Below are 27,905 nucleotides of genomic sequence, written 5' to 3'. Positions count from 1 at the left end.
TTAAGCTGATCATTTTCACTGCCTGAATGTTTGTTTATGCAAAAATAAAGACAGATTATTGATAAAAATGATAAATGCTTTTCTGCTTTTGGAGTAATTGTGTGTTGAAAATTATGTACACAAACAAACTCATTGATATAGCTTTATTCTCTTGTACATTATATATATCATACTAAAATAAACACAAGTTAAAAAAATGAACAAAGAAACTGTACAAAAAAATGTATATATACTACATCTTAATTACAGAACAGTCTACTGTCCAAAAAAGGCACTAAATTCTGAAATGGGCAATACAGTAATTTTGAACATAACTAGGTCTGAGATTGATACAACAGTATTCAGTCCTCTTTATTCTGAGCTCTACTGGGATGAAAGTGGATGGCATTTCACTGAGGGGGCGGGGTGGACACTGACAGACATGTAGACACTTTGACCCTGACGCACCATGAGTGGACGCCCCCCTCGAGTAAGCACTGGCGCACACATCGGATAAGGAGAGCCTGGTTCAGGCCTCTCCAGGAGAAAGAACGGTTTGTTCTTCCACCCCACAAACATTTCTGTCAAGCTTGAACCAGAAAAAGAAATTAATTAAAAAAAAAAAAAAAAAACTTCTCGGTTAAAATAAACTAGTACTTGCTTACTGGGTCATGGCATCTCAAAAAGGTGAAAGGCAGTTTATGAAATGCACTCTGCAGTCTTATTTCCCACCTTTCCAGCCATATAAACGGTATGACATTGTCACAGCAAACTCCTCAGACTTTAAATGTTTTCTCAAATATAAAGTCTGTACATGGAAGAACAGTTTAAATCCAATCAGAAGCTACTACGTGGTACTAGTTATGTAATTTAATAGCAACAGTTGGTTCTAATATAAGTAGATGAGTATTTAGCAATGTGTACCATAATCCAAACATCAGTTGTGTTTCTAATAGCTTCAGTATAACAGTGGAACCATCAGTGTCCACTATTTGTACATTTGTAGGCAATTTTAGTGAGTTCTACAACACAAAAAGGGCATGATTTCATTGGGGAGTTTGGTGTGACGCTTCACAAACAGACCATATGGTGTTTTTAAAAGTTGCAATGAAATGTTTACTTGTCCCTATTTTTTCTCTGGATGTTTCAATGAAAGTCTCTGGGGACCGGCGTTTACATTTCAAGCTTAGTCAACGATATTCACTTTTCATAAGGTGCATCATCATTCGCCTTTACGTTACACGACTCGCGACCTCAGATAAAATAGAGGGGAGACTGTTGCTCAGTCAAATGAAGGATGACAAAAAAAGAGATTAAAATAAAGACAAATTTTAAAGAATTAATTTAACGATAAAGTCATGTTTCATTTGAAAACATGTAATTCATTTTAATACATTAGCATAAAAATGAGCATAAATACTTTTTTTTTTTTTTTATCTTTAAACCCTTTCCTTTTTTAAACCAGTTCTGAGCCACTGTATTGCAGCTTCTTACATACTGAAGCAGCACAGTTAAATAGAGCTTTACTAAACCAAAGCTCAGTACTGGGAGTCATCACATGAGCAGGAGACGTAGGGAGAACCACACAGCTGCAAAGATTGATGTTAAAACACTTTCAGTGCTGCAACAGGTACTTTGGTGCATCACCAACATCCAAACCATTTCAAACGGGAATGATCTTTAGCATGAATTATCACCTTTGTTCAATCCTCCGTAGAATATTTCCCCAGTTCTCCAAAACCATCAACACTGTGGAAAAAGTTTAACTTAATCACTTCATTTGACAAGAGTTTGATGAAAAGAAAAACCATGTAGAGGGGTCTTAACCCACACCCTATTAGCTAAATATGAAACTGAAGCTAGCTTATTAGCACAGCTAAACATAAAGTCAAAGTTAGTTTGTAGTGTGGTAACTTCAAATATTAAAATATTGCAGCTGCCACTGGCCATTGATGAATGAAATTCAGTTGTGAAAACTCAAATTTGGTAAAAGTGTCAATCTTTTTGGAGCCAGAAATGCTTTAAAGACAGCAGTGGTAAAGCACTTTCTTAAATTAATGTTCAAATAATATGAATAATACGAATAACAAAGAAATATTTTAGCCTTTAATATAAAATATAATCCTGATCACTCTGAATACATTTTGTGTTAATGGTCTTTAAAGATGCTGTTGGCTTTTATGGGATCTTAGCTCTGACACTTAGCATGTGAACATGGCAGCATCACACTTCTCATCCAACTCTTGTCAAAAACAAAACATTTTTTAAAAATGTTGCCTGATATTTTAACCTGATCACCCACAAAAGATCAAGTTTGACAATATCTGACAGAATACTGTTAACATCTGATATGTGCACTTGAGGATTTTTATTGAGATGGTTTTGGAGAAGTTCCAATCAAAAACACTTTCAGTGTTGTTGATTTAGATGCCTTTCAACGGTAACCTCTGAGGTTTTTTTTTATATACATGAACCCCCCCTCCTCAAAAAAAAAAAGTTTTGTGATATTCTTACAATTTCCAGTGTGGATTTACTCTAATTTAATATTTCCTTTAAAAAAAAAATCACTATTATAAAAAGGCAGCGTCACAGAAGTAGCAAATAGTTCAGGGGTATTCATCATTATATGTGTCCTGCTAATACCTACCTTTACTGACACGGGTCTGCTGTAATATCATAAGCCGACATCGGCTTGAGTAGCTTCACTAAACATATTTTTTAAAAAAAACAAAAAGAAAACAAAACAAAGGTGTTAATAGAAATCACTTTGGATTCACTTGAACACCACGTTCAGATCAGTCTCAGCTTAGTGTTTCGGCATCTTTCCTTTGGCATGGATGACATTTAAAACAAAGCATAATTAGCTTAGAAAGTTTGCTTCATCATCACATTGACCCTAAACTGATCCACATAGACTTGAGGACTTAATAATAGTGTCACTGGGGAGCTTAATACAAAGGCAAAATGATCATTTGTACATCCAGTCACAATTTGGGCAACAAACAGAAGAAAAAAAGAGCGACGACTGCAGCAGCTGCTGTTGGATAAAAACTCTTTGTGTGTGTGTGTGTGTGTGCAGAAATGTTTATTTGTGCGCTGAATAATTGTCAGGAAAAAAAAGAAAGGAACAGCTGTCTCTGTGATGGTAAGGCTACTTCTTTCAGCAGACATTTTTTGGAAGGTGTTTGGTTTAGCAGTTCTACTGCAGGCAAATAAAAATAAACAAAAAAAAATCCACTGAGGAATGACAACTATAGAAGGGAAAAGACTGACTGGACAGTTCTGTCTGCCAATAATATTCCTGCTGACTGCCCGGGAGGGAGAGGAGGAAGCTCTCTTCATCAGTCTTTCCTCGAGACAATGACTAGAGGGCTGCTCTTCTGACAAATTGCACTATGAAGAGGTGAATTTCAGGGGAAGGTGAGTAGGCAGGTAGCACACCATGAGGTGAATGTGATTGAGAACCATATATGTATATATATTATATATACAGTACACGTTATTTTTCTGAGGTTGACGTTGAGGTGAGATAGACTGAGGATCAGCTCAGACAAGGTCAGGAGCAGCGAGGAAGAGGAGAAAGAAGAGGTATTCTGTGAACAGAGTGCGCTGAGGAGGAAGAGAGGAGTTCCTGGAGCACACTCCTGGAAAAGAGACACCGTTTTGTTTTTGTTTTTGTTTTTGGAGGGGGGAAGGTAAGGACTGGGTTTCCCCTTTTTTCTTTCAGTCGATCATTTTCAGATAAGATCAAAGGACATGGAGGGACCCGTTTCCACCAGCTGCGTCAATATATTGAGTAAAATGGGGGTGGGGGAGTAATTACAGTTTACATGGATGATGTAGGTAGAGAAGGGGAGTTAGGAGGGTAGGAGCAGACTGAGGAAAGAGACTGAAGGTTTACTAAGTAGAATTATTCTGGTCTTTTTTCCTCTTTTTTTTTTTTTTTTATTAAAGGACCCACCCTTCACTGTCTTTTACACTCCTTACTTTCCCCCTCTCAACTCCACTTTTCATTCCCTTGCTCCATCCCAGTTCCTGTGTGGTTCATTCATCCTCTAGGGACTCGGTCTTGATGTCGTTGGGGCCCCCTCCGGTTCTGGACAAGGCCAGGATGGTGTGGTTGACGGCGGCCATCTCTACAGCTAAAGAGATGGGGTCCTGGTGCTCGCTGTGCGCTGCGCTGTCATCCTGCAACAGCAAACACAGATAGGAGCTTTAAAAACAAAAAACCTTCAGCATTAAGTTGCATTTGTGTCAAATTTTTAGGAATGTAAACCAATTTTCCAGCTTTCTTATGGAGCCCTATGGGCCTACATGCTACCTGCATATTCTGCTTGTCATCATTTATGTAACATCTGAATAGTAATTATGGACATGTTTGAATTTGACCAGCAGGAAGAGGTTTATGATCCATTTTACCCACAAAAAATTAGGTAAATAATGGCCAAAATCCCTGTTAATTTGCAAGTGAATGGGGATATTTGACTAGTTTTTCCTTTCCTTGTTTTCACACTTCTCTCTCTAAACTCTGCCCTCAGACTTAAACACTGAGTGCATATAAATACATGACTGTTGTAGCAGAAACAACAACAGAAGAACTGAAAAGACAAGCAATAATAAAAATAATAAACATTGATATTTACATATCAGTGTAAATACATGTATACACATGTATACAGAAATAAAATGCATATATGTATACATATATAAAACTCTACACATGATTTATTGGTCAGCTCAGTCCTGAATGTGTGTTTGTCCAGGATAGGAAGTGGTGGAAGTGTTTATGTTTTTACTCTCATATATGATGGCGTGTGTGAATGTAACTCGTATATTATATATAAGGATGTCTATGCTCTTGGATTTCAATAAGCATCCTTGTCAAACTTCCAGCCAATAGAGTGCCAGATACTGTATATAGGAAGTAGCCAATACTTGATAAACTGAGCCAAAAAACAGAAAACTGAAGTTCATCCCATAAACTAAGCAGGAATTTAGTGATTTAGAAGCAGACATGTACAGGTGAAAGAGTGGGATTAATCTGTAGCATTCAGATGTGTGTTAGCATGATGCCAAGGAGGAAAGACATCAGAAATTATTTGAGAAATTGTTGCTGCATCAAACTGAGAAGTGTTATAAGATGTTTTATTTCCCTGGTGAGTTTACCATATCTGATGGGTTTTATTCATCCACCTGCTGTGGACATCTGCGACACAAATCACAACGAAGCCGTCTAGCAGTGAGGATGATGTGATCATCTGATGCCAAAAGTAATGGATTTAAATTGGTTGTTTACACACTGGCTTGTTTTAGCAGGCCTAACAATCAAAGCCTTTCCTGTGGTTTAGTAACAGCTTTATCATCAGGGCTCTTTCATGTTGTGGTTCCCAAACCAAATTTTAAACCAGCCAAGCATAAAAAAGTTGGTTTGGAACATGAAAAGTTGGTTCTCAAGGGGCGTCAAAAAATAGTGGTTCTTCTTCATGAACCGTGACAATGTCAGTAGGCGAATGACTGTATTCGCCTGAACGCCAGACCCGCTCTATGTTAAAGAGAAAAAAAGAAAACCACTTATGCCAGCTGGTTGCTGGCGTGTAATAAAGCACTTATGTGCACACTGTGTTGATATTAAGGAAAAAGAAAAAAACAAAAACCTGAAAAAGACAACAATTTGAGACCAAATAATCAAGCAAAAGCTCCAGAAAGTGAAGAAAAAATACTGCAACCGAAGCGACCACCATCAAAGAAGAAGCTGACCGTATTCCAACTGTTGACAACAGCCCCCCAGTTAAAAATAAAGTTATAATGGAGCCTGACGACCTAACCATCAACTTTCTGGACCAAATTTCCAAATGGTTCCAGGAGTAAAGTCCTCCCACTTCAGTTCTGGTTAAACTGGTGTCAATGTGGGCCAGATCACTAGAAAGCACCGAGTTCTGAGACTCCAGAACGGAGCCAGAATCAGTGAGGCGTCTGTCTGAAAGCACTACTAGAGAACAGATACGTCACTATGGCAACATGAAAGGATGGTATTACACCACATCCTTCACGATGTGTTTGATAGAGTGATGATAGTTGAGTTGTGACTGAGTTTCTTTACGAGACCTCATGGACAGTTTCTGCAAAGAAAATATAAAAAAAAAAATTTAAACACTGATGTTATTGTTTTTTATACACTAACATTTTTATGGTTATAGTATTCTTAAGTGTCATTTTTTCCAGAAGTCTAACCAAGGACAGGGATGGCAAATTAGCCTTGTTAGAAACCTGTATGTATGGCATAGACTTTATAAATCAATGTTTTATGCATTTATCCCTGTTTGAATAGACAAATAAATAAATAAATAAAATACTGAGTGAAATTAAGTGATAAGTTGATGCTGATAAAAACCTTCATCTACTGCAGTCAATTTAAACGAGACTGAATGTAAATGAAACATGTTCCTACTGCAACCAAGAACCAGATGTTTGCAGGTTTATTTTTAAACATACAATCGGTTATAATAGGAAAATAAAAAGTCACGACTGGGTCGATCAGATCTGGTGTCAAGAGCAAGGGGAATGTCATCAGCTGATAACAGACCTGCAGAATTAATCCCATAATTTCCCAGTGGATTTCAGTGTGACAGTGGTTCAGTTTGAGTCCCTGCTGGTAATACTGGAAACATCCACAGATTTACGTCTGTGTCTTTATCACGCCTTGAAAGGATAATTCAATAAATGCCAGCATGTGTGTGTGTGTTGGGGGGGGGTACCTGTGTTGGCGAAGTGGGCTCCAGTCGGTAAAGGCCAAAAGGTCGGCTGAGAGGTCTCTTGTCAAAGTATGGGAGGTCACAGGCCTGCAGGAGTAAAACAGAAGTTCTAGAAGTAAAAAAATATTTTCCACTGCTTCACGTGTGTTTCCATCGGTTACAGAAAAAAAAAATAGAATATTTGTTAACTGATAATAAGCATCACAGTAAAATTTGTGATAAAAAAAAACTGCTCCATTGAATCATGAGGACTGGGTCCATAAAACAAGGACACAGTGCAGGAGGGACTAAAACTGAATAAGTGTGACATAAAATTAGAACATGAAGCCTGCTGCAGCAGGTCGGTCTGAAGAGTATATCTAGTTTGTTTCAGGCTCTTTACCTGCTCTGAGAAGTCGTTCCCGTCAATGTCATCGCTGTTGGAGTGTCCCCCGGGACTCTGGACGTCTATACCATGACTCTCCAGGATTGTGGCTTCTTGGAGGAAGAGGATGGACTTTTAGATTTATGATGAAACATAAACTACCTGACACATATTACATTTAATTAAGTGTATGAGTAGAAAAGTCTGAAACATGAAAATGCTAAAAAGGTAGTGAATTAACTGAGTTAATTTCACTGGAGTAATGGAGATGTTTTTCCAGAGTAATGTCTGTCATAAATCTGATTATACTGGTGGACCAACGGGAATAATGAGGCAATTAGTAGGAGTAAAACCACAATTTTGATCACAATTAAATACATCAATTCAGTCAATAATAATTCAGTGTTTGCTGATTTCACAAATTCTGCCACAACATTTTGATTTAATTCAGGAGCCAGTGATCAATAAGAGACTAAATCAGATGCTGATTTAACACAATTGCCTCCATTAATATCAAATTACAAGAACAAAGCAAATGCAAACAATTCTATATGTTCTCTCTTAAGATCATTTGGATCTATGCTCTTGGCTCATTCATCATTGAATTGATGTATCAATGGAGATAGATGGATAGTTAAACCCCCAGAAATTACTGAAGCAAAGGAAGCCTGTAAGAATTGCAGGTATTTAATAAGAAAGAAGTCCCATTAGCAGAAAGGAATGGTACTAAATGTGCATTGGACACTGGTGGTCCCTTCTTAAAAACTACATTACCAATGTTGGCCCGTCTCTTGATTTCTTTGCGACGATTGGCAAACCAGTTGTAAACTTTTAGGGAGGTGACTCGCTCCAGATCAGACAACTTCTTCCCTGGCAAAGGAATGAAAACAGAGTTACCATCTCCTATCACTCCAGCCTTAGTGTCATGAAGTCATCAGCTGACTGAGAGGAGGAGTCTTTAAAAATGATGCTCTTCATAGGATATGAAGCTTTGAATGGAGCTTTAAGCTCTCAGATTGGATGGATATATCACATGGGTTCCAAAGCTAAAATAACATCCTGACAATTATACAGGTCTGTAGATGGATCACATGGTTTTCATACCTGGATAAGACTCACACATGTAAACAAACTGACACAGAATCTCTGCACCTGTCGCAGCAGTTTGTTTTCCCAGCAGGATAATGCATCATGTCACAAAGCTCAGATCATCTCCAACTGCTTTCTAGAACATGACAATGAGCCCACTGTACACCAACAGCCTCCACAGCCACCAGATCTCAATCCCATAGAACAGCTTTGGGATGTGGTGGAACGGGAGATTCTCATCATGGATGCAGCAGACTAATCTGCAACAACTGTGTGATGCTGTCATGTCAGTATGGAGAAAACCTCTGACTTGTTGAATCCATCACATCAAGAACTGTGACAGTTCTGAAGGAAAAAGGGGGTCCAACCCAGTACTACTAAGGTGGCCCTGATAAGTACATGAATGAGCATTTATTTAATACTGAGCATTTTTTGTGTAGTTTACCTGGTTTCTGAATTACAGCATTGCAGGCGTTAGCTATCTCCTCCCTTTTGGCCTCATCTGGATACTGGTTGTCATTGAAGTAGCTATAAATAAATACACAAACACACTGATTAAATTCATTTCACTACCAAAAAAAAATGTCAACAAACTGTAGTTAATTCTATGTTGTGTGTGCTGTACAACCTAGCCAGTACAATAAGAATCAGACTTTATTTTCCTTATTGTCCAGGTTGTCACAAATCCTTGAGGAAATAAGAGCTCAGTTATGAACCCAACAGCCATCTTTCATTCCTTCAATCCTCACCTCTCCATCACAGCCAAGCACTCTTTCCTCCAAGTGAAGCGGCTTCCTCGGCGCAACCGGAAGGTTCCTGGAGCAGTGGTGAGGGGAGGCGGGGTTTGCCTCCACTCCATCTCCTCCAGAGGCAGTGGGGCTGGCCGCATGTTTAGAGTGGCTCCTAGAATAAGAAAACAATTCAGTGGTTCCACCAGAAAGATGTTTCAGACAAAGAGAAGCTCTCTCCCATCTAGAGACTGTGCAGGGATCAGAAAGGTCTGAGCCTCGCTGATGAATTCATTTCATAAATGAACTGAAATCAAAGTGAGAAAGAACACCCGCTTCAGCTAACCTCAACACTTTCTCATCCTACACTTAGTTGGATATTACTGACAAAGACTCTGCTGCCTCTTCTGAAGTCATGAGCGCAGCAGAAACAAAACCCGCAGCAGAACACAAGACATGGCCGCAGGCTCGCGACCTGCACCAGCACCAGGTCTAACTGGGTCACGCAGCGCGGCATGTCAGAACAAAATGAACCAGGCACCAGTTTACTCGGCAGCAGTAATGGGGGTGTGTGTTCTGGGCCGAGCTGGGCTGAGATGAACTGGGATCAGTCTGGCCATAAATAGCACAGAGCAGCTTCCAGTGCTGACAGTGTTGGCAGGGCTCCATCAAGGAGCATGCCGCAGAGGACGAGGCTAAGGTTTGATACAACACACACACCCACGCCTGGATATACAGGAAGCTTTTGACCTTGCTTGGATGTGTGCAAGATTACAGAAATATGTTCAGTCAAGATAAACATTGTTTTGAACTCCATCAGGGTGTAAACTATAATCCTGGATCGCAGTATAATTTATATCAATTCCATGTTTGCCTATAGCCAAATCCGGGCAAATGTTGGAAGTAGAAGTTAATAAAAACACAACATTTTTTTTATCTTTTTATTTTGCAGTTTGTTAAAAGATCACTTCAGAATTGCTTAGCCATTAAAACCAGTCCATGAGTTTAAACTAGTCACACTCAGTGTTTGGTGGTAAACAGAAATGGACTGAAAATAAAGTTGGAACGTGGTACCGCAGGAAACTGAGGGGGGACCTTTTTCACTGCTGCACCACTAAACATGCAGCAGAGCAGCTGTGTTATAAGAGATGTTGAGTGGCAAAATAGAATGTTGCCAAAAGCAGCAACATGAGCAATTAGCTGCAAACACATTTTGAAAGACATGAAGAATATCTGAAACTTGAGACTAATTTAAGCTTTTTAATTATCTTGAAATGTAAAACTGGTCATATCCCACCACACCAACTCAACTTGTCTTGCACACATCCACGGTGCAAAGTCAGAACTTTAAACACCAAAGACAAAGTCCGGCCTCTTTCTTTACTTTCTCAAGCTACTCCAGAGAAGTATTTTGACTTAAAAAGTGTGGAAGTTGTACCTGGTGTTGTTTTCTCCAGTGTGTACCAGCGGTAGAAAGCCCTCTTCTTCTGCTCGCTCAGGTCGGAGCCGTGCTGCAGCAGCCAATGGGAGATCCTGCTCTGGCTGATGCCTGAAAAGCAGCCAGACATGGAAATGAAACAGGTCTGAATCGATCCATACACAACCCACAGAAGAACTCAAGAGACACAGAGGAGAATATAAGACGTGGAAAAGGGGGGTCTTTCCCCGCAGCTATGAATTTACTTATTCTGCAGTCATGTGTCTCTTACACAGAGATCCTGCTTCACACTTTTACTTCTTTACTCTGTACATGTGTTAAATTTGAACACAAAACTTAATTTTTGCAAACCCAGATAAGCCTCCTGAAGACTTATTTCAGGACCTAGACAGATGGATTTCATGAATTATCCGGAAAACGTAGAATTAGATAAAGAATTCCACAACTGTAAAGAGAGAGGTGGTCTTTTCCTACCAAATCTCAGATTATTTCAAGTCCGCACAGATAAAAACATTAGCAGATATTTGCAATTCATCAAACACAGCACAGTGGAAGGAGGCAAGTGATATTCCTGTACAGGCCATCATAACATTTAATACCCTGGCCAAACAACTGAAGGAAGCCAGTCCTCAGACAGAGTGGTTCTTAATGCCATTGGTAGCATGGGGAAAACTAAATGATTAGTAATGGGAAAACACTTCCTCCATGTCATGGAGAGTTCAAATGGAAGAATTTGGTGAGATTCCACAGAAAAAAATCATTTACGTGTGTTTTGGTCCTGCCCCTTAACTGAGCAATACTGTCTTGGAATAATGACAGTAATGGGACCATAGACTGTATATAAAAGATGGACAGAGCCTCCGTGACGTCACCGTAGGTTTCTGAACAGCAAAAGTTCGGCCGTCAACATCTTGGCAGCGTCACGCCTGCCGTCGCTTCCGGAAAATACAGAAATGGGCAAAGTGGCGGAGCGGTGGGGGGGGGGGTGGATGATTGACGTCTATCAAACTCTGAGCTGCCTGTAGCTAAGAGCTAACTGAGCCAACTCAGATCTAAAGTGAGCTAACTGGCTAATGAAGGTAGGCGGGCTAAAGCTAAGGCATGCTGTTAGCCGGCTAAAAACCGCGTTGTGCTACACTCGCCCTTCTTGGCGCGGATATTGGATAAATGTCAATCAAAAGGACACGCCCCTAATTATGCCAAATTTCAAGATTAATAACATCCAAACAGAGCTAGAAAAAACATGGGAGTCTATGGGGATTTGCTCTGTTTTGGAGCCAGCCCCTAGCGGACGAGGGGTAAACTGCAATTTTTTGCACTTCCACATAGGCTTCACATTTCACCTCAGGAGGTTGCTGCTTGAATGGGACAGAGAAAGGAATCACCAATATATTTGCCCAATGTTCACTGGCAGCTAGTAAGAAAGCACTACAAGGAAATGGATGACAACTGACTCCTACAAATGAGTACTGCATTAAGGTGGTGCATGATATTTATGTACTGGATAAATTGCCATTCATTTTGAGGCAGAACGTGGAGAACTTTGCCAAAAAAAAAAAAAAAAAAACGTCAGTTTTTACAAAAAGGACCGATTTATTTTCCTCAGCTGGCTTAAAATGTGATGTGGTTACACCTCTTCTGATTGGCTGCTGACACCTTCACCACAAAGCAGGTTTATCACATCCAGGACGTCCACTGATTTCATTTAGTTTTTAAAACATTTTATAAGAGAAGTGCACATGATTTATTACAGAGGTATCATTTAAGGGAATTTAGTGAGTTTAATACGCTGCACACTCATACGCTTCCATAAGAACTAATTGTTCCAGAGGCAGAGCGTTTACGTGTTTTTATCTCTCATCTTAAAATCCAGTCTGCTCTGGGGCAGTTCAAGTTGCCATGGTGATACACCCTGGTAAAAACTGAGCCAGCTTTGTGACAAGGAAAATTCAGCTGACCCTAAAGTTGCCTCATTAAACCACCGATCCCGCTTCACAGTGCAGGCCCCAGGTCAGCCGAACAGTCACAGAAGTAGGAGTTTATTGGGTGTGTGGTTCTGAGGAGGTTTGCCAACTGCACCAACATTCAGACAGTGAACAGAAAAATGATAAAATCGATGTGCACCAGACGCAAAGCTTTACCGGATATTTTTGGGAAAATAACGTGACTTCAACACATTTGCGTAAAACAACAATTTGTGTGTTTGTGTGCACTACTAACCAGTCACTTGTGCCACCACCGCCTGAGAGATCCTCCTGTTCCCCAGGAAAGCTTTGATCTCTTCTTTCACCAGGCTGCTGTCCCTTCTGCAAACACAAAAAACACAACACTTAACAGACTTTCAGCATCTAAAAAGGTAAAAAAAAATAAAGAGGAAACATCTGAGAAACAGCAACATCCACGTGTTAAAAATAAAAATATATGCAGGGAATGTAGGAGGTGTAAACAAAAGATGCATGTGAGATTTGCTTGTGGAAAAGTGCAAGCTGCCATCTTATCCCAGCTTTATAAATGCTGCACTCATTTGAATAAGATTTTTTTTCTTATGCTGCACAATAACTGACTCCCTCTTTTCTGTGTTGCATTAATTCATGGGAAAACTATAACCACCCCCTCTGCCTTTTAATTCTGGGCTGCATTCGAACAGCATGACCATGTTTTGTTCTTTTTCCATGGCTCCCTCATAATCAGCGCAGCATTTCATAAGAACACAAAGGCGGCGGCTCCATGAGCAATCGAGCCAAAATCGAGCTGATCTATATTTTCTGAAAATGCATTTAAGGGGCATGTTTTCACAATCTTCGCCCTGAGTGGGAGAGAAAAAATAAATACAAACGTGCACAGACTTGCAGGAATGGAGGATGTACAGTCACAGAGTGTACCCACCCTGCTTTCTGGCGGTAAGCCCAGACCCTCCCTAGTACATATATAAATACACACACACAAACATACACCAACAAACTTATGACTTTCTTAGCCCATTTCCTCTCTGGCAGAGACTGTGTCCACTTTTTGGTGCATTTATCTACAATAAAGGGTATATAGTTTCCTCTTCAACAGCAGTTAAACACTACTTAAAGCGTACAATCACAGCAGCTCTGAGCCAGACTCAAAATGCAGATCACTTCAAAGTCCCGAGCGCTCTGCTGGCATATTTCTGAGATGAAAATGCGTCACGACTTCTTGACATCCGGCATCAATATCCTCCACATCAGCCTCTTGCGGCGCAGCTAAAATTAGAGCTCGAAAACGCTGCTTGTATCGACACCGGCAAATCAATGTAGCACAAGACTGAGGGGGGGGGGGATGCGCTGCTCAAAGGCCGAACCCCTGCAAAGAAGGAAATGTGCTTTACAAAGAGAGGAATTGGAAGGGCACTGCAGGATTGTTGACAAGCTAAAACCTCACACACATCTGCAGAGTGTGTTGCAGAGAGGACGAGGGCTTCTGAACGTTACTTAACTTTTGGAGCCGTCTAAAGATGATGTGTAATCCAGCGCAGAGGACAGCTGAAACTGAGCCCTAAACGCCTGTTGTCACTCCGATTGTTCCTGCAGGACAGCTGGAGGAGACGGCTACGCAGCTACAGGAGGAAATGACTACCGCACGCTGTATGATAGGTTATGAACACTTAACCTGTCAGAGCGACGGGTCTAACTGGATGTGGCTAAATGTATTTACATGTATTGTTTCCAGGCAGGTGCAGGATAAAGGATCATCTGCCTTCCTGGAAAATGTCACGAATCCTGAGGACTTTTCCAACATTTCTAAGAGCTTCCTTCTTACACGCAACCCAGGATTTGTTAAAAAAAACTAAATCAAAACAAGAAAGGTTTGCTTAGGAACTCTTAAAAGTCAATATTTCTTTGCAGCGCTTCTTTATTTAACCTTTTCTTCATGAGGCCTATTTTGTCTGCCTCCTGTCCAAAATAACATACCATTTTAAATGTAATAAAGCCAATTGCATAATAAAATTATAATGCTAGTGCTTGGTTATTTTCCTAGCAAGAAAAAAACTTTAAAAATGTAATAACTACAACTAAAAATGTACTTATAAATAAATAGGACTGCATTTCTCAGAATTTATAAGCTTTTTCTTAGCAGTTTAAAATAGGTAGGATTATATTAGCAATTTATTACATTACTGACTTTATTACATTTAAAATGGTTGAAATAAAATGTTATTGGCTGATACATGTGTGGTACTGTGTCACAGTCAATTCACCTGGAATGCAGTAGAAAAAAAACTACATTACTTATAGTGGAAACCAGAGGATGGCAGACCAGTTTATCTAGGAATGAGTAATGTCTGATGAGGAACTGTGCAAAAGTAGAAGATAAAAAAGTGAACCTGAGCAGTTTACCAGATGTTTACAGAGATGTTACACAGATAATATTTCAGGAATCCATAAACCATTAATGATGATGGACACCTGAATCAATTGTCAGTAAGAAGAACAGAAGGATAGCCCCCAAATTCACTTAAGAAACTTCATGAAGATCCAGAGAGAAGCGAAAGCAGAGGAAGTATATGATAGGAAGAGTAAATACTTCACTATAAAACCCCCTTCATCGTCTTTTGAACTACCAGGACTGTCATAATTTATGTAAAAAAACAAAAAGGCAGAGTCACACATGTTAGCAGAGTTTTTTTTAACTGGAATTCAACTTTAACCAGAAAAAAGCTAAAGTAAGACATGATTAATGATTTTGTGTTTTTTGTGACACTCTGAAGCTGTGAAGTGGACAGTGCTGTTCTCATGTTTGTTATATTGCCATATAACTGCTTGGGGTTCGAACTGTGTTTCGTTCAGATGCCGACGCTTGGTAGGGTCATTTAGCTGAGTTTCTATCCGTCATTTTGGTATGCTACATGCTAGTAGAGCTGCTTCCTAGTGTGTGTAACCATCTTCTGTACTGCATTTATTGTGTATGTAGCATGTTAAAGGTTAAGACTCAGAAAATTCAGAAGGAAATAAAAACTGGTTTCACTAATGTTTAATCAGCGCTCATGCTTAAAAGGTGCTTACTGTGCGTGTCTGTAGTTAACCTGTCTTTCTGTCTAACCATGTCAGGACAACATGACCCACACCGGCTCCACAGGAAGTCGGCTGTTTTGCCTGGATGAAAACAGGTCGTAAGTTAAACTCCAACAACTTTGGTTAATGGATCTAGCAGAAAGGTTGCCATGACTTTGCTTGCAGGAGCACCACTTCCAGATGACAAATAAAAAAAGTCTTGCAGGGTCACAATCACCAGGTAACACTTCCAGTTTAACCACCACCTCAACACCTGACATAACGAGCATAAATAAACTCTGCATTCATCTACAAGTGATACCAGATCCAATACCATCCTGAAGCAGACCCTGAACCTGAAGCCAGATTTTTTACTTCCTGCCTGCGAATAAAATGACAAATCTGAGCCGTGTACATGCACCTCTGAACACACAGGCCACAAACAAAACAACAAGAGAGAGAAAATTATTTTAACGCAGAGCTACTATATAGAAGACGTCATCAAGCCAGAGACCAACTAAAATTAGTGGGAGAGGCTTCCTAGACTTCTCAAAACCAAAAATTTGAACATTTTTTTAAATAGCGTACTAGTTTTGTGTCATTATACCTCCCACAATATCACACACATTCATAACTTACATTCATATTTTTGACAGCTAATCAGAGACAGTCAAACCCTCCAACTACAGATGCCCCGTCGCCATTTTGTTTTGGGTCTGAGTCTGAACAGCTGCGATTCCCAGATGCAAACATTTTAATAGCTTTTCTTGAAAAGAAACCTGAAAGGATTTGTGTGGCTGCGCTGCTAGTGCGGTCCTGTGTGTGTAAACCTGACAGAAAGGGATGAATCTGAGACCAACGGGTCTTCACTTGTCATCTGTTGCTGCGACAATCAAAATAAACCAGGGACTATCATCATAAAGGACACAAACAACTGAGAGGGAGGTGGTAAAAAAAAGTTTTCAGTCCGATGAGTATTCAATCAAATCTGTTTAGTAAAGATGAGGAGGAGAATGGGCAGACTGGTTGGAGATGATAGAAAGAAAACAGGAAATGAAATCAGCACTGGTTCCAACCAAGATATGCAGAACAGCATCTCTGAACACACAACACGTCCAACCTTGAAGCAGATGGGCTACAGCAGCAGAAGACCACACCGGGTGCCTCCTGTCAGCTAAGAACAGGAAACTGAGGCTACAATTCACACACACTCACCAACACTGGACAATAGAAGATGGAGAAACGTTGCTGGTCTGATGGGTCTCAATTTCAACTCCACATTCAGATGCTAGGCTCAGAATTTAGTGGAAACATCATGAAAACATGAATACATCCCACCTTGGATCAACACTTCAGGCTGCTGCTGGTGTAATAGTGGAAGGGATATTTTCTTGGCCCACTTTGAGCCCAATGTGGCCTGGTTTAACCACCACAGCCTACCTGAGTACTGTTGCTGACCATGTCCATCCCTTTATGACCACAGTGGAGCATCTTCTGATGCTACTTCCAGCAGGATAATGCACCATGTCACAAAGCTCAGATCATCTCCACCTGCTTTCTAGAACATGACAATGAGTTCACTGGACTCCAACGGCCTCCACAGCCACCAGATCTCAGTCCAGTAGAGCAGCTTTGGGATGTGGTGGAACGGGAGATTCTCATCATGGATGCAGCCGACAAACCTGCAGCAACTGTGTGATGCTGTCATGTTGATATGGAGAAAACCTCTGAGGAAGGTTTCCAACACCTTGTTGAATCTATGACACCAAGAATTAAATCAGGCCTCTTCCAAGTGGAGCATTATACATTTAGCATCTTGTGATAAACTGTGACAAGTGAACGATGGGGCCACAAACAGCAGAGACAAATAAGTTAGTCTCATCCAGCTGTTTCCTTAAACAAATTAACACAACTTAATGAAATTACCAACTATATCAATCAGTTATAGTTACTGAAATCAGGCAGAAACAAGACAGGAGATGTTAAAGAAGCAGCAAAACAAAGGGCCTCAAGCAGCCGAAATATTCTGATGCTAACCCCTCCCAAGTAACAGCAAGTCACTACCATCTGTGATCACGAATAAGGATGTCATGATTGTACATTTTCTTGAAACAATTATTGTTAAAAAAAAATACAATTACGTGTTAATTCCCCAGCACTATGAATGTATAAAATCACATTAACACCCATTAATTTTTAATTTATTTTTAAATTTTTGATGCCAACATTACAGAATAATACACAGGTGAAACTAAAAAAAAATAGAGTATCGTACAAAACTTTTATTCAGTAATTCTACTTTAAAAGGAAAGATAATGTATTATATAGAATAATTACATGCAAAGTGAGATATTTTAAGCCTTTATTCATTTTAATTTTGGTGATTATGGTGTACAGCTTATGAAAACCTAAAAATCTAAATCTCAGAAAATGTGAATATTACATGAAATGAATAAAAACAGAAATGTTAACCATCTGAAGAGTACAGTCACGCACATGAACTCAGTTCTTGGTTTGAGCCCCTTTTGCATGAAGTCCTACCTCAACACGGTGTGGCATGGATGTTATCAGCCTGTGGTCCTGCTGCGGTGGAACGAAGACCAGGATGCTTCAGTAGCGGCCTTCAGCTCCTCTGCATTGCTCGGTCTCATGTCTCATCTTTATCTTGGCAATGATCCATAGATTTTCTACGGGGTTCAGGTCAGGGGAGTTTGGTGGCTAAGCAAGGACAGTAATCCCTTGGTCACTGAACCAGGTTCTGGTTCTTCTGGCAGTGTGGGCAGGTGCCAGGTCCTGCTGGAAAATAAGGTCAGCATCTCCATAATGCTTTTCTGCTAAGGAAGCATGAAGTGATCTAAAACCTCCTGGTAGATGCTGCGTGGACTCTGGACTTAATAAAGCCTGGTGGACCAGCACCAGATGTCATGGCTCCCACATCACCACCGACTGGAAACTTCACGCTGCACTTTAAGGGTCTTGGATTGTTGCCTCTCTATTCTTCCTCCAGACTCTAGGACCTAGGTTTCCACATGAGATGCAACACTTGCTCATCAGAAAAGAGCACTTTTTCAGGAGCAGCTTGGACAAGAGGAATACGACATGTGAAGTCCAGGTCCAGGATCAGTCTTTGCGTGGTGGCTCTGGAAACTCCAGCCTCAGTCCACTCCTTGTGGAGCTCCCCCACATTTTTACATGGCCTTTTCCTGACCATCCTCTCCAGCCTGCTTCATCCCTACTGGTTGTTCCATCTTTTTCATCCACTTTTCCCTTCCACTCAGCTTTTTATTGATGTGCTTTGATGCAGCAGTTTGAGAGCATCCAACTTCTTTTGCACTCACCTTTTGAGGCTTTCCCTCCTCGAGGAGGGTGTCAGTGACGGTTTTCTGCACCACTGTCAGGTCAGCAACCTTCCCCATGATTGTGAATTCTACTGAAATAGTCTGAGACCATTTTAATGCTCAGGAGTCCTTTGCAAGTGTTTTGGATTAGTTAGCTGATTAGAGTGTGACCCGTAGAGGCTACATTGAACCTTTTCACACTATTCAAATTTTCTGAGATTTAGATTTTTGGTTTCCATCAACTGTAAGCCATAATCATCTAAATTACAACAAATAAATGCTTAAAATATCTCACTTTGCATATACAACTTATCTATAATGACTCAATATATTAGTTTACCTTTTTAAATTGAATTACTGAAATAATTGAGTTTTACACCATATTCTAATTTTTTTTTGTTTCACCCAGAGAAGCAAGTAAAGTAACTAAGAAGTGGCATTCCAATCTTTAACTTCCAGCTGTCCTTTAAGGCTGGTACATACAAGGAATTTCTAAATCTGAAGAGACCTCACACGTGAAGATAAAAAAAAAATCAGGCATTTAACAGTTTTGATCGTACTGTGTGTGGTGGCTCCGATAATCTCAGCACAGAACAACACGCTTAACGATTCTAACCCACAGCTGATCTAGAATCTAGTCCTCTGAGCCAGAAGTCTGGAGTGATCAAACGTGAGCCAACAAAAACAAAGAAAAACCATGGCAACAACTGGAAAACACAACACCCTGAGTGGAAGACATACATGATGGAAGTAATGATGGTGGTCTCGTGACTATTAACAGAAAAATCCTAAACTAAAAAATAACGAGACGGCGTGAACACAGACTTCATATCCCTCTTTGCTCCTCGTCAGCTCGCTCTCTGATTGGCTACTTTCTGTTCAACGTCACCACTCACACACATGAAGATCTTTGGTCAGATTTATTGAACATGTTTAACACCTGCAATTGTCCACGACCAATTTCGGAGCTGATTGTTGGGACAAACTTGCTCTTATCAAACCTCAGACCAAATGATAATCTTAAATAATAATCATTTGATGTATTCTATAAGATTTAAGATAATCGGGAGTTTGCTGTCCTTGGTGGGAAAGGGGGACAATCGGGACAAAAACAGCCCGACAGTCTTCATGTGTGTGCCCAGCTTTAGCAGAATAGCTTTTGTTTGACACATAAATAAAACTGGAACAATGGAAATAAATAAAAAAGACCACATATCTGAAATTAAATATGGTTTCTTTCACAGACCATTGCACACTGACACAGAAAAAGGTTTTGAAGTCGTTCCAAGTTGGTTATGTTAAAACTCATCACAATAAGCTGTAGCCCCGATCTGAGTCGTCCACACTTACAAAACTGCAAAGAACCCCATACATTTAATTTAAAGATAATTAATGTAACATTAATGTAATTTAAACCAGTTACTGAACATTTACCCTTACTGTTGCACAAAGCTGGTGCTTATCCTGTAGGGGCATAAACATATTCAACGCATTTTCCTCCTTCGACTGCAACTTTTTATATCATGATTTACAGGCTGAAGAGCCGTCCTCCACAATGACACCTTGGTGTTTTTCTCTATAACCAAAGAAAGCCAACAAGGGTGACTTAAATCGTTTGTTTGGAGGAAATAACTCTTCCTTTGCTGACTCTTCTGCAACTCACTAAATGAAAACAAAGCAACACAAGCAGTAACTCGCCAATGTTGTGCAACTTTGTTTTCCTTCCATGCACAACTTGCACTCATCTACCAAAATGATTTAGACATAATCTTTTATGGAAAGTGATGATATTGAGGGATCTATACGATTAAATAACTGTGACATTTTATATTGCAATTGTGAAACAAAGCAATTGTGACATCTTTAATCAGGACAAGCTTCCATATGCATATCAAAAGAACATAACTTAAATTTCCTCAAGCTCATAAGCCAGCAATAAAAAAAGCAAACAAAGATGGGGCAAACTAAAATCCAAACAGGACTAATTTGTTTTCAAACACAGTGAAAAGCATCTTACACCAGACAAGTCATAATGAACTCCTGATTGCACACACCACAACAGGACTTTAATCCCTTTTAAAAGCCAGCATGGACCAACAACCCTTACAATGCCCTGGAGAAAGAAAAAAATCATCTAAAACTGACAATTAAAAATATATGCACAGACACTATCAGCTGATGATGCTCATGTGATTCTAAAATGCTTTGGAGAGATTGTTGTTTACGCTTATGTTTCTAGAAATAAGAATGAACTTTAAGACATGTATGCGTTCCAACGGTAGCTGCACACAACAGAGCTTCAGTAAAGCTTCACTTGCTGCTATATGCTGCTGAACATTATAGCCAATAAAGACTCAACAACTCCAGCCTATTAACACTGCAACACTCACACTATTCAAAATGAAAATGCATCTGTCAGAGGAAAAGAAAGTGCCTCCATGGTTGCTCTAAAAGGCACTTTATTGTCTTCTTCTGTGGTGCTTCAGGTCCAATGTGAATGAAGGTTTGAGATGGAGCAGATTTTTGTTTATCTTTTCTTTTCAAAGAGAGAAAATTCTAAATATTTCTTTTCATTTCTGGCCGACCATCTGTAAAGTTTTACAGCTCATGTCATCTTCCCTTGTACTCACCTCATCAGCTCTTCCACCTTATCATCAATGTCCAGGTCTTCTTCTGTAGCTTCAAACCCGAACGCCCGTGTCGCCGCGGCGCTGTTCACCGGATACCGTGGAGGAGACAGCTTCCCGTTGGGCGTCGCAGCTAGGCTGTCTCGGCCGTTCTGAGACAACGCCACCAGCGACACCGGCGATGGAAGGATCGCAGAGGGAGGCGGCGGACCTGGAGGCGGGGAGGTGTCGTAGCTGTTGCTGGGAGACGGCGACATCCCCCCGCCGCTGCTGAACTGCGTCTGCGTGGCTGTGGAGATTTTGGAGGTTGTGGAAGAAGCAGTAGCGGCGGCGGTAGAGTGATCGCCGGTGCCGCCTTCGCCGCTGTTGTTGTTGCCGTTGCACGACACGGAAGAGGTGGTGGTTGCCGAGGCAGTGGTGTTATTGGCAAACGCTGTGGTAGCGGCGTTGGAGGCAGAGTTGTTGGTGCAGTTATTTGCCCCGCCTACTCCGTAGGAGGACAAAGAGGAGGAGGAGGAAGAGGTGCGGCGGCCGAACTTGTCGCCGTGCTCCCGGTCCAGCCGGTCCAGAGTGTCGAGCGCGTGCAGGATCTCCTGCTTGGTCATGCCAGTGCGACGCAGCCGCTGCAGCAGATCTATCTGCTCGATGGTGAAGCGCGGCTCCTCGCTGAACTCAGACATCCTGCTGCTGGATGAAAGGGGGGCACAGACAGGTTGTTAATAAAAGAAACACGGAAATTTAGTATGTGTGTGTGTGTGTGTGTGTGTGTGTGGTGGGGGGAGTTCAGGAAAGTGGAAATGCAATCCTTAGGAAAGCCAGGAATAAATTAGACTGATGAAGGGATGGTGGAGACAGAGGAAATGAGAGGATTAGGTAGGAAAGAATGAAAAGGAAAAGAATCTAAATGATGGAGGAGGAGGAGGACTAAGGAAAAGTCAGGTAATAAGAAAAAAAGGGGGGGGATAGGAGAAAATAAAGTGGCAGCAGATGAAAGGATGACAAAAGCAAGAGAAAGAAGTGTGAAAGAAAGCGGAAGGGAGGGGCAGGGCATAAAAATCAGCTATTTTTGGGAACCAGCAGGCAACACGCGCTCAGCGCCAGAGTCACCTTGACAGCTGATGCTATCTTAAACATCCTGACTGTCGTTCTTTAAGAGCTACTATATAATCCTGCTCTGCACACCACCCACGCCATATGTTTTTCATAAGCAATTTTCTGTGCTCAAAATCGATGCCACTGGAATCCGACTGCGGCATATTTTTCCATTTTGTGTGCCAGCCCGACCTATGTTGATATGATAAATGGTCTAAAAAGGGTCATTGGCATCTGGATACAACTGTGTTTTTCTAGAAATAAAATGTCTTTGGAGTGCAATTTGAAGTTATAGTGGAGAAAACTCATTTGAGGTCTGATATAAAGATGAGAGGGGCTGTTTCAGACACACAGAGGAAAGTCACTTTGGGAGAGCTCTGAAAATACAGTAACTGTGCAGCACTGGTGAATATTAACTAGTCCCTCAAGTCATCATTTTTAACTCATAAAAGCAAGCTGCTGAAGCTGTAAATCATTACCAGTCATGGTTAAGACAGTAAAACGTGTCCTATGCTGTGGGATGAGAGTTTAAACCACAACTATCTCACCAGCAACTTTAACAAGAACATTAGTCTTTTCAGTACCTGTGTCAGTGGTCTGAGAGATTCTGCACCATTAATTAAAAGGCACGAGGTGCAAAAAAAGGGCTCAATCTCAAATGATTATGCATCCTATTTAAGTATTAACCGAGTTAACAATTCACTTTGACCCAGGCTGGTGAAGATACACTGAAGGGAAGTGAATCCTGGAGGAAGGCAAAGATCAAACTATGGATAAAAGCAATTGATAGATTGTGATGAAAAAGATTTCTTGGTCCCGTTGCAGTCGGGTTGGATAACAATCCAAAGTTTTTAAAAGTAACTATAGAAGAATAAACTAGTGATTCAATGTTGTCTAACTTTAAAAAAAAATAAACATTACCCTTATACACAGGTTGCATGTATCAGACGCTTCGAGCAAAACTCGTTTCTTTGACGGTTCTTTATAGGTGTCCCGCTTCGTAAAATGACCACAGCTCGTGATATCTCTTCCACCATGTGTTTTTGTTTTGCTGACTATGGGGCCCGCAGTGAGAGCGCATATCTGTCGCTGTTTTCAGCGCTGCAGGCGAGCCGCTGGTGATGCCAGCTCTCACGCCCTTTGCCCAAAAGCTAACGTTAGCGAATGTTTCTGTGGCACGCGGACAATGAGCGATCTAATATCAAAGCAGCCAACTTGCGACTCCTTAACACGCAATCATTTGTATTATTTTCACTGGTCCTGTTGCTGTATTTACACTGACAACAGCCCGCTGGCATCACAGAGGACGGCTAACAACTTAACATGAGCTATTTCGGTTGCACTGGGGCTGTGGAATGATTAGCATAATATGCTAACCATGCCAACGCTAGCCGCCGTCGCTGGCTAGCGAACGTTTGATATTAATAACATCACTTTTAGTATTGTAGACAGCTAAGTACATGACTTACCTCGGTTCAGATCGTCCACTTAACCATTTAAGTTGAGAACTAAAGCAAAGCCCAGCTGTGTCGTTTACTGCAGCCGAACAATAGCGCAATTTAATGACAGTGCCCTGCGCGACCCTTTTCCAAGGATTTCTAATCAGAGGCGAATTATTTGCCTCTCTGCTTTGTCTGTCTGACAACAGCCATATTGACAACTAACACCTCCGAGCAGCTCAGAGGGAACTGTAGTTTTGCTCCCACAAAGGCCCCTACCGTTCTCCACCTTAAAAACTACAAGTCCCTGGAATAAGAGCGAAGGGAGCTGATGGCTCGCTGATCTACAGCTGTCACAAAAAAGGATGCAATTTCAATGTGGCCACAGCGGCTGCCCTTCTTAACCCAGCAGTTGCGGCTGCCCCCGGCTTCTGTCATCTCACCAACCACTAGCTGCTGAATATAAGCCCTCTAACAGCAAACAAATCATAAATTGCATAAACTAAATGATATATAGTGTGAGAACAAGATGGGGGTCTATTTTTTACCTTGCTTTTAAAAAGTCTTAAAATCAGGGATATCCTTTTAGATGTTTCCCTGCTCCAACACACCTCAGTCAGTCTCCTCAACAGCTTGTTATCAAGTTCTCCCAAAGCCTGTTAATGACCCATGTTGAAGCAAGAAACATCTAACACCTCCAGGATAGTATTTATTTATTTATGTTATTTAACCTTTATTTAACCAGGTAAAAATGTTTGAGAACCAGTTCTCATTTGCAAACATGACCTGGCCAAGAGGCCCCAGCATAGTAAATCCTTGAGGACCGGAACTGAGCATCCCTGCTTTAAATGAACTGGAAAAGATCAGAAATTATTCAGCCCAGGAAGAAGGATTAGCAGAGTATCCAGATAAACTTTGGTGAAAACACACAGCAAAGGCATGTGGTTTAAACTTAAGTTGCAAAACAAACAAACAAAAAAAAAACAAACAAAAAAAAAAAAACAAATAACCACACCCAATAGAAACTGTTGACTTGATCCTATTTTAAACATTTTCTGCCATACTAAACTGATTAACTTTAGTTCATCTAAACATTTAAAACAGATATAAAAAAAAAACAAATACTTCAAATCTTTTAAATTGTGGTGTCTTTGATTACACTTCTTTAAAGATGCAGTGTGTAACTAAATCAAAGGTCAGTGACAGAAAAATTTAATATGTAATTAAAAACTGTTTTATTGGTATCTAATCACATACTAATATAACTTTTTTCTGTTATTAGCAATTTATATTTACTTTCTGTGGGTCCACAAGCATGGCAACTGCTACATTAGTGCCGCCAGATTTACTACGGTGTCACTGAATGGACAAACAATTCTGTGTGTGAAGTGAGAACCTCTGAGCTTTAAAACTGCAGTACTTTGCAGTGCTTTGTTTGATAAGTGCTAGAGCATCGTTTGTGCTTTTACATCCTTCAGGTGGGATGTTTAATAAAAAAAAAAAAATAAGAATAAACATGATTTCCTAAGAACAATCAGTGGTATGTCTCTGACCCCCATAAATATCCTCACTTTTTGTCTTTCCCAGATTTGCTTGCCAATAACCTAACAAGTTCACACTTGTCACCAGAAACATCACTTTTTTTGCACCACAACTGGTGTGTTTGCTTTCATCAACACTGGTCAGACCAAGTTAATCTGTGTTTGTTTGCAGGTGGATGCTTTAGTTTTCAGCAGGACCTGAAGACAGAATTGTCAGCCCTGTCCTGCTTGTTTAAATGACACTGTCCTTCATCTTCCAGCTGTCCCTCTCTTTTAGTGAATGCATGATGACTTAGCCAGCCTGACGCTGCTGTTTTTCAGGACATAGCTGAGGTGGTCAAACGTGGCTTTCTGATTCTGGCGGCTGATACGACAGAAATAAGAGGAAACGACAGCAGCTGGCCACCATCTTGGGGAAGGCAATCTTCTGTGGAAGAACTTTAAGTTAAGAAATTATTCCTAGTTCTCTGAAACATGAATGAGGTATCTCACTATGGGAAACGCCCCCAGTCGCTGTCCCCAGAAGCCCTGTTACATTACACCAGTCCTGACTGGCAGATGCAGTCTGCTCCGTAAGGGAGGGGTTTCCTCCCACTATAAGAGCCTGACATGACCATCTCTCTCTACTCAAGGTAAGCATACCTCTTCCTCCCTCCAGGTGAAGAGGGTGGACTGATGAGATACCTCACTCATGTTTCAGAGAGAATTCATTTCTTAACCTAAAGTTCTCTTTCAACATTTGTTTCTGTATCTCACTATGGGACATAGAGGCTCCCGTATTGCCAGACAGGGTTACCTCGAAGACTCGTCAAGAGTTCAAAATTCAGCAAAATGTCTTTGTGTTTTGTTCAGAAACAAACTTTTTTCCCCACATTCACTTCACTTCATTTACATTTTATAAATGTAAAACCAGACTTAGCGTCTATCCTCCTTGGATAACATTTTTTTCCAACATGTTTAACCCCATCCATCATCATTGCCGGTCAACAGTGTGCTTTATTAAATTTTGCCTATTTGGTGGACAAACTTAAGGCCAATATCAACGCCTGGAGGACATTACCTCTAACCATGATTGGACGAGTTAATGCAATCAAAGTGGTTAGTTTACCTAGATTCTTGTATTTGTTTCAGAACTTACCCATCTATTTAAGCACAAGTTTTTTTAAAAAGTTGGACTCTATTATACTACCCTTTGTGTGGGGCTATAAGTCACACAGGATTTCTAAAGCCCACCTGTATAAATCAACAAATGAAGGTGGCCTTGGCCTTCCAAACATCAAGCACTATTACTGGGCAGCTAACTCTAGGGCTCTCACGTATTGGAAACACAGTCCCACAGTGGAGGTGCAGGAAGGTACCCCCTCCTGGTTACAACTTGAAACTCCTGTTACTGGTAATAATGATATATTGCTTTGTGCATGGTTATTTTCCAATCCTACATTAGATAAATCAACACAGAAAGGCTTTGTCCTAAATAACTCCCTGCGCATATTACGTCAGATTAAAGTAGCCAATAAACTCCCCAAAGATTCTGTCTATGCTCCCATTTGTCAAAATCCTTCTTTTAAACCCGGGCAGCTGGATGGGACCTTCGCTATTTGGAAAAGAAAAGGTATTGCAACTTTGGTTGACCTGTACATTGATGGTTGCTTTGCCTCATTTGCTCAACTACGTAATAAATATGATATACCTAACTCACATTTTTTCCGTTACCTCCAAATTAGGCACTATGTCAAACAAAGGTTTGACCACTTTGAGACTATCCCAAATTCTCATCCTTTTTATGACAATCTACTGCTTGCTCCAGACTCAAAACATTTAATAACTAAATTTGTAGAGTGTTTCGCTTCCTCCGTCTCCTCAGAATTCTTGAGGCATGCCTGGGCTGAAGACCTTCACTCTGATGTACCAGCACAGCTCTGGGAAAAAGCCTTAGCACTGGTTCACTCCTGTTCTATTAACACCCGCTATCGACTGATACAGTACAAGGTGATCCATAGATTGCATTATTCAAAGACTAAATTGAACAAAATTTTCCCGTCAATATCCCCCCAGTGTGATAAGTGTTCTTCTGCTGAGGGGTCTTTGGCACATCTTTTCTGGTTCTGCCCCCAACTGTTTGGTTTCTGGTCTGCAATCTTCCACTGGTTTTCCAAATGTTACTCTAAAGACATTTTACCTAATCAAAATCTGGCAATACTTGGATGTTCGACAGAGACGCTATGCTACACGTTGGATATGCAAGCGGCCCTGCACCTCGGAATGGTGGTTGCTAAGAAGCTTGTGTTACTGGCCTGGAAATCCACCACTTCTCCAACCTTTGACCACTGGCTTAAAGAAATGGTGTCTGTGATACAGATGGAGCGGCTTCGTTTAGATAAACCGGACAAACAAAATAGGCATGAGACTATATGGGGACCATTCTTGGCCCAGTGCCACATTACTACATGATCTGGACCAGTGGTCATACTGATCAACCATTCTGCGCTGTATCAATGTA

The 27,905-nt window shown here is 40.7% G+C and overlaps 1 protein-coding gene across 3 annotated transcripts; it reads right to left on the bottom strand.

Moving 5' to 3' along the window:
• Nucleotides 1–129: 129 nt before the first annotated feature.
• hmbox1b (homeobox containing 1 b) lies at nucleotides 130–24,167 on the bottom strand. 3 transcript variants are annotated; one of them, XM_041976780.1, is made up of 10 exons: nucleotides 23,895–24,167; nucleotides 21,337–22,017; nucleotides 12,571–12,656; nucleotides 10,351–10,461; nucleotides 8,934–9,087; nucleotides 8,630–8,712; nucleotides 7,870–7,965; nucleotides 7,114–7,208; nucleotides 6,735–6,818; nucleotides 130–4,167 (listed from the first exon to the last, which is right to left on the bottom strand). In XM_041976780.1, the coding sequence occupies exons 2-10, from the start codon at nucleotides 22,011–22,013 to the stop codon at nucleotides 4,024–4,026; spliced, it is 1,530 nt and encodes a 509-aa protein (XP_041832714.1). In that variant the 5' UTR covers nucleotides 22,014–22,017; nucleotides 23,895–24,167; the 3' UTR covers nucleotides 130–4,023. The 3 variants fall into 3 exon arrangements, with proteins under 3 accessions (XP_041832714.1, XP_041832713.1, XP_041832715.1); XM_041976779.1 differs by having other exon boundaries at nucleotides 21,337–22,020; nucleotides 23,895–24,166; XM_041976781.1 differs by having other exon boundaries at nucleotides 7,114–7,205; nucleotides 21,337–22,020; nucleotides 23,895–24,166.
• Nucleotides 24,168–27,905: the final 3,738 nt, after the last annotated feature.

Source organism: Melanotaenia boesemani, chromosome 22 (assembly GCF_017639745.1).
Source record: "Melanotaenia boesemani isolate fMelBoe1 chromosome 22, fMelBoe1.pri, whole genome shotgun sequence".
NCBI classification, from domain to species: Eukaryota; Metazoa; Chordata; class Actinopteri; order Atheriniformes; family Melanotaeniidae; genus Melanotaenia; species Melanotaenia boesemani.
This window is presented reverse-complemented; position numbering and strand designations above follow the sequence as displayed.

What these genes read in the sequence shown, in the direction of transcription:
- hmbox1b (XM_041976780.1), bottom strand. Translation starts at nt 22,013, where the DNA reads ATGTCTGAGTTCAGCGAGGAGCCGCGCTTCACCATCGAGCAGATAGAT. An exon ending in GGTGGTGGCACAAGTGACTG is followed by an intron (nt 10,462 to 12,570) that starts GTTAGTAGTGCA and finishes GCTGCTTTTCAG; the next exon opens with GCATCAGCCAGAGCAGGATC. An exon ending in AGCCCACTTCGCCAACACAG is followed by an intron (nt 4,168 to 6,734) that starts GTACCCCCCCCC and finishes TTGCTGTTGCAG; the next exon opens with GATGACAGCGCAGCGCACAG.